This window comes from Prunus avium, chromosome 4, assembly GCF_965620075.1.
Source record: "Prunus avium chromosome 4, drPruAviu1.hap1.1, whole genome shotgun sequence".
In the NCBI taxonomy this organism is placed as follows: Eukaryota; Viridiplantae; Streptophyta; class Magnoliopsida; order Rosales; family Rosaceae; genus Prunus; species Prunus avium.
Window position 1 is genome coordinate 20,507,435 of NC_142287.1, and position 4,230 is coordinate 20,511,664.

A 4,230-nucleotide genomic window follows, 5' to 3' on the forward strand; every position below is an offset into this window, starting at 1 on the left:
ATGAAATAAACAATTTTTGAGTATATATATGTATGGTGTGGGTAATAGCAGATTTAGACTTGAATTTATTATTCACAAAGCATTATGGTTGTTTTTGTTAGTTAAAATCGTTGTTGAGAACCATTGGAAACAAAAAAAAAAAGAAGCTAAAATGCCAAATTACTACGTCCAGTTTTACAATTGATAGACGGCGGTTTTTCCAACCATACCGTCGTTTTTAGAATTAATAGACGACGATTTTTTAACAAATTGTTGTTTTTAGAGTTAATAGAAGACGGTTCTTCATAAAAACTGTTGTCTTTATAGTTAATAGACGACGGTTCTGTCAAAAAAACCGTAGTTTGACATTCAAAAGATGGCGGTCAATTTCACGACGGTTTTCAAAACAAAAAGACGACGGTTTTTTCCCATTGTCTATTTCAATTTTTGTCGTAGTGATTCTTTTGACCCTCATATACCTTGCGACTACCTTGTGGGGAGCTTTTCTTCTCATCTCTGTCTTTGAGTTCATTATGACTAACCAAAGAGCTGACGAGTTGGTTATCAAACTTGAGGAATCCCTAGGAATCTCTACACTGGAAAGTGGTCCAAAGTTGATTGGTGTTATCATAGCTGACAAGATTCCCAATAGAGGCGCTATCAAAAACATCCTCACATAGGCATGGGAAACTTATGGTAAAGCAAAAATCACCTACATGAAAGACAATCTCTTCACTATCATGGTTCAAGACGAAAGCATGGCAGACAATGTTATCAATGATGGGCCATGGTCAGTTATGGGCTGCTGTTTCACAGTACAAAGATGTCAAGACAACTTGGCTATTGAGGAGATGCCACTCCACCTTGTATCCTATTGGATTCAGGCCCATGGTATCCCAATGAACCTCATGACAACTGGAAATGCCACGGAGATTGGTGAAAAGCTAGGCACTGTTGTGAAAGTTGAGGATCCTTAGCAGAAGGGCCCTAGGGGCTTCCTCTGCATTCATGTTCAGATTGATTCCAGATTACCCCTTCCCCTTGGCTTCTGGCTGCCCAGACGTGAAAGCCCAGATACTTGGGTGGAGTTCAAGATAGAGAGGCTCTCGGATTTCTGCTTTTCTTGTGGAAGATTGGGTCACAACCAAAACGGGTGTCAAATGCCGCATGATCAGAGTAATCTTCAACGCTCAGCTAGCTATGGCGACTGGCTCAAGACAAGAGCTATATGAGGTCAACGACCTCCACTAAACCTGAATATCCTAAGGGGCGTCCGACGGAGAGCTGGCAAGACCAAAATTGTAAACCGTGGATCCCAGGTGGCACATCTTATTCAGCCAAATATGGTTGAGACTACAAGTGGCGATGTGGCTGACAATCCTAGGCACACCTACCAAGGTGCAACTAGGACTGGTGGGGAACTGGGAATTAAGTCTTCAAATTCTTTAGTGCCAACCGAACAGACCTCTATTCTTCTTACATGTAATGGACAAGGTAGCAACTCCAACACTGACAAAGGCAAGGAGCCAACTCACAATCAGGTGCAAAGTTCTAAACTTCAGCTTTATGACTGGGGCGTTGTTGACAAAGGGGACATCTCCTCCTCCCTTGCTCATAGAGGTGTGACATTTGCTGACGAAATTAGCCCGCCCTTTGAAGAAAGGCTAAAATGGGCCCGCTCTCGACTAAGTCTTGGCCAACATTATGTTACTAATTGGACTCATCCTGGGCCTAGTAATCTGGGCCCTTATGACACACCCCTTAATATTGAGCCCATTTTCAAAAACCCTTTTGGTCCTATCTCTGGAGTCCAACGCCAACCCAATGTGCAGCAGATTGATGGGGCTTTTGAACATTTGGGCCTCAAACGTGAGGCAAACCCAGTTTGGACGGGGTCTCCAAAGGGGGATAAGAGTTCAAAGTTTGTTGATGATGTAGGGGTGGGCAATGTTAGGCCCCACAGATCTTTTAAAAGCAACAAAACTTCACGGAAACAAAAGGTTGGAAGCTCAAATTCCAGGGTTCTGAATCTCTCTTATGAAGGGCTCATTGATGTGCAAATTGGATTGGAAACTGATATGCCTAGAGGATACACAACATTGACTCAAGGATATGAAGCAAATAACAATGGTGGTGGTGGCTGGCCAAATGCAGCCACAGGGGCGCCATGAATTTTCTCTCGTGGAATTGTCAAGGTCTAGGGTCTGACCTGACAATTCGATCTCTGAAAGAGATCATTAAAAAACATCGGCCCTCTATTGTGTTTCTAATGGAGACCAAGCAAAAGCACAATAGATTGACTAAGCTTGGTAAGGATTTGGGTTTCACTTCTGAATTCTATGTTGACCCCGTTGGTGCTGCTGGTGGACTTTGCCTCTGGTGGGATGACTCTATGAATGTTGATGTTTTGCTCTTCACTAAAAACTTGATTGACACTAAGGTGGTCATGATGGGGTCTGGTACTTCTTTTCATGCTTCATGGATTTATGGCACCCCTTACCGTGAGGATAAAGATACATGCTGGATGTGGCTTACTACCTCCATCTTATCCAATAATTTGCCATGGTTGTGCATTGGAGATTTTAATGAGATTCTTTGGGCCTTTGAGAAACAGGGTGGTCGTGCATTTTGTACGACCCAACGTCGTCACCTCTCTGACTTTATGAACACCAATGAGCTTCTTGACTTGGGCTTTCAGGGTCAGGCTTATACTTGGTGTGGCAAAAGAACTAATGGTGTTTTGATTCGTGAACGACTTGATCGTGGGCTCATAAATATCTAATGGCAAGAGAGGTGGCCATGCACTTTCCTTACGCCCTTACCTATGCTCGGCTCTGATCACTGTCCCTTACTGGTGGCTCTGGAATTAGCTAAGCCTGCCATTTGTAGACCTTTCAAATTTGAAGCATTTTGGGCTCGGGATCCTGACTGCAAAGGTGTGGTGGCCAGGAGCTGGATCGGGAGTCACAGATTGAATCGTAACTCTTCCTCATCTTGGGGGACAAATTTGAGAAGATGCAGCAGAGACCTTAAAGCCTGGAGCAGGATCAAATTTTCGAATAGCAAGAAGCAAACTGAGGTGCTTTTAACTGAGCTCGATATGCTACAATGCAATTGGGCGGCAAATTGCTCTCGAATTAATCAAATTGGCTTTGAGTTAAGCACTTTGTGGAAGCGTGAAGCGCTGTTTTGGAAGCAACGCTCAAAAATCAAATGGCTGAAGAAGGGTGACTCTAACACTGCTTTCTTACACAACTGTATTGCCCAACGTAGGCAGCGAAACCAAATAACCAGAATCCTCAACCATGATGGAAATTGGGAATCTGATGAAATGCATGTTTGCAGCACTATTGACTCATATTTCAAAAGTTTGTTCAAAACTGATGCGCCTAGATCATGGGATGACATTCTTGCCTTTGTTTCACCTGTTATCTCTGCTGAGATGAACAATACTCTTTGTTATCCAGTCACAGAGGAGGAAGTTAAGGATGCTGTTTTCCAAATGGGTGCTTTGTGAGCCCCTGGTCCTGATGGCTTTCCAGGTGTGTTCTACTATAATTTCTAGGGAATTATTGGAGAAGATATATGTGGTATGGTGAAAAGGTTTTTTGCTGGGCATGATAATTTTACAGCTATAAACAAAACTGAAATTGCTTTGATCCCCAAGGTTCCAAATCCTGAACGGGTTTCTCAGTTCAGGCCTATCTCTCTGTGCAACTACTCCTACAAGATAATATCGAAGATTCTTGCAAATCGTCTCCAACCCCTGCTGGGCAACTTCATCTCTCCTCAGCAATGTGCTTTTATTCCTGGTAGGCAAATTCAAAACAATATTTTTATGGCTCATGAAGCTTTCCATTCCCTTAAAATTCGAAGGAACACAAAAATTTTTGAGATGGGTCTCAAGCTCGACATGAATAAAGCTTTTGACCGGATTGAATGGGACTTTGTTACTGCCGTTCTTGAGAAACTAGGTTTTTCTGGTGACTGGATTAGTTTGGTGATGCATTGCATAACCTTTGTGGAGTTTGCTGTAATTGTCAACGGTTCTCCTGGTATCAACTTCAAACCTACCAGAGATATCAGACAGGGTGACCTCCTCTCTCCGTACCTTTTCATCATTATCAGTTATGTGCTTTCTTCTATGATCAACTGTGCCGTTGATCATCATCTCCTCCATGGTATCAAATTTAATAAAGATGGACCAACCTTGTCTCACTTGTTTTTTGTTGATGACTCTCTTCTTTTTCT

The 4,230-nt window shown here is 42.7% G+C and overlaps 2 protein-coding genes across 2 annotated transcripts; both read left to right on the forward strand.

The window, feature by feature from the left end:
- Positions 1-2,146: 2,146 nt before the first annotated feature.
- Positions 2,147-2,761, forward strand: LOC148295000 (uncharacterized). Its single transcript, XM_088252341.1, has one exon. It carries the CDS (start codon positions 2,147-2,149, stop codon positions 2,759-2,761), a length of 615 nt encoding a protein of 204 aa, XP_088108467.1.
- A 42-nt stretch (positions 2,762-2,803) lies between these two features.
- Positions 2,804-3,496, forward strand: LOC148295001 (uncharacterized). Its single transcript, XM_088252342.1, has one exon. The coding sequence runs from the start codon at positions 2,804-2,806 to the stop codon at positions 3,494-3,496; it is 693 nt and encodes a 230-aa protein (XP_088108468.1).
- The last annotated feature ends 734 nt before the right edge of the window (positions 3,497-4,230 follow it).

Coding starts and splice junctions, on each gene's coding strand:
- LOC148295001 (XM_088252342.1), top strand. CDS start 2,804: ATGCTCGGCTCTGATCACTGTCCCTTACTGGTGGCTCTGGAATTAGCT.
- LOC148295000 (XM_088252341.1), top strand. CDS start 2,147: ATGAATTTTCTCTCGTGGAATTGTCAAGGTCTAGGGTCTGACCTGACA.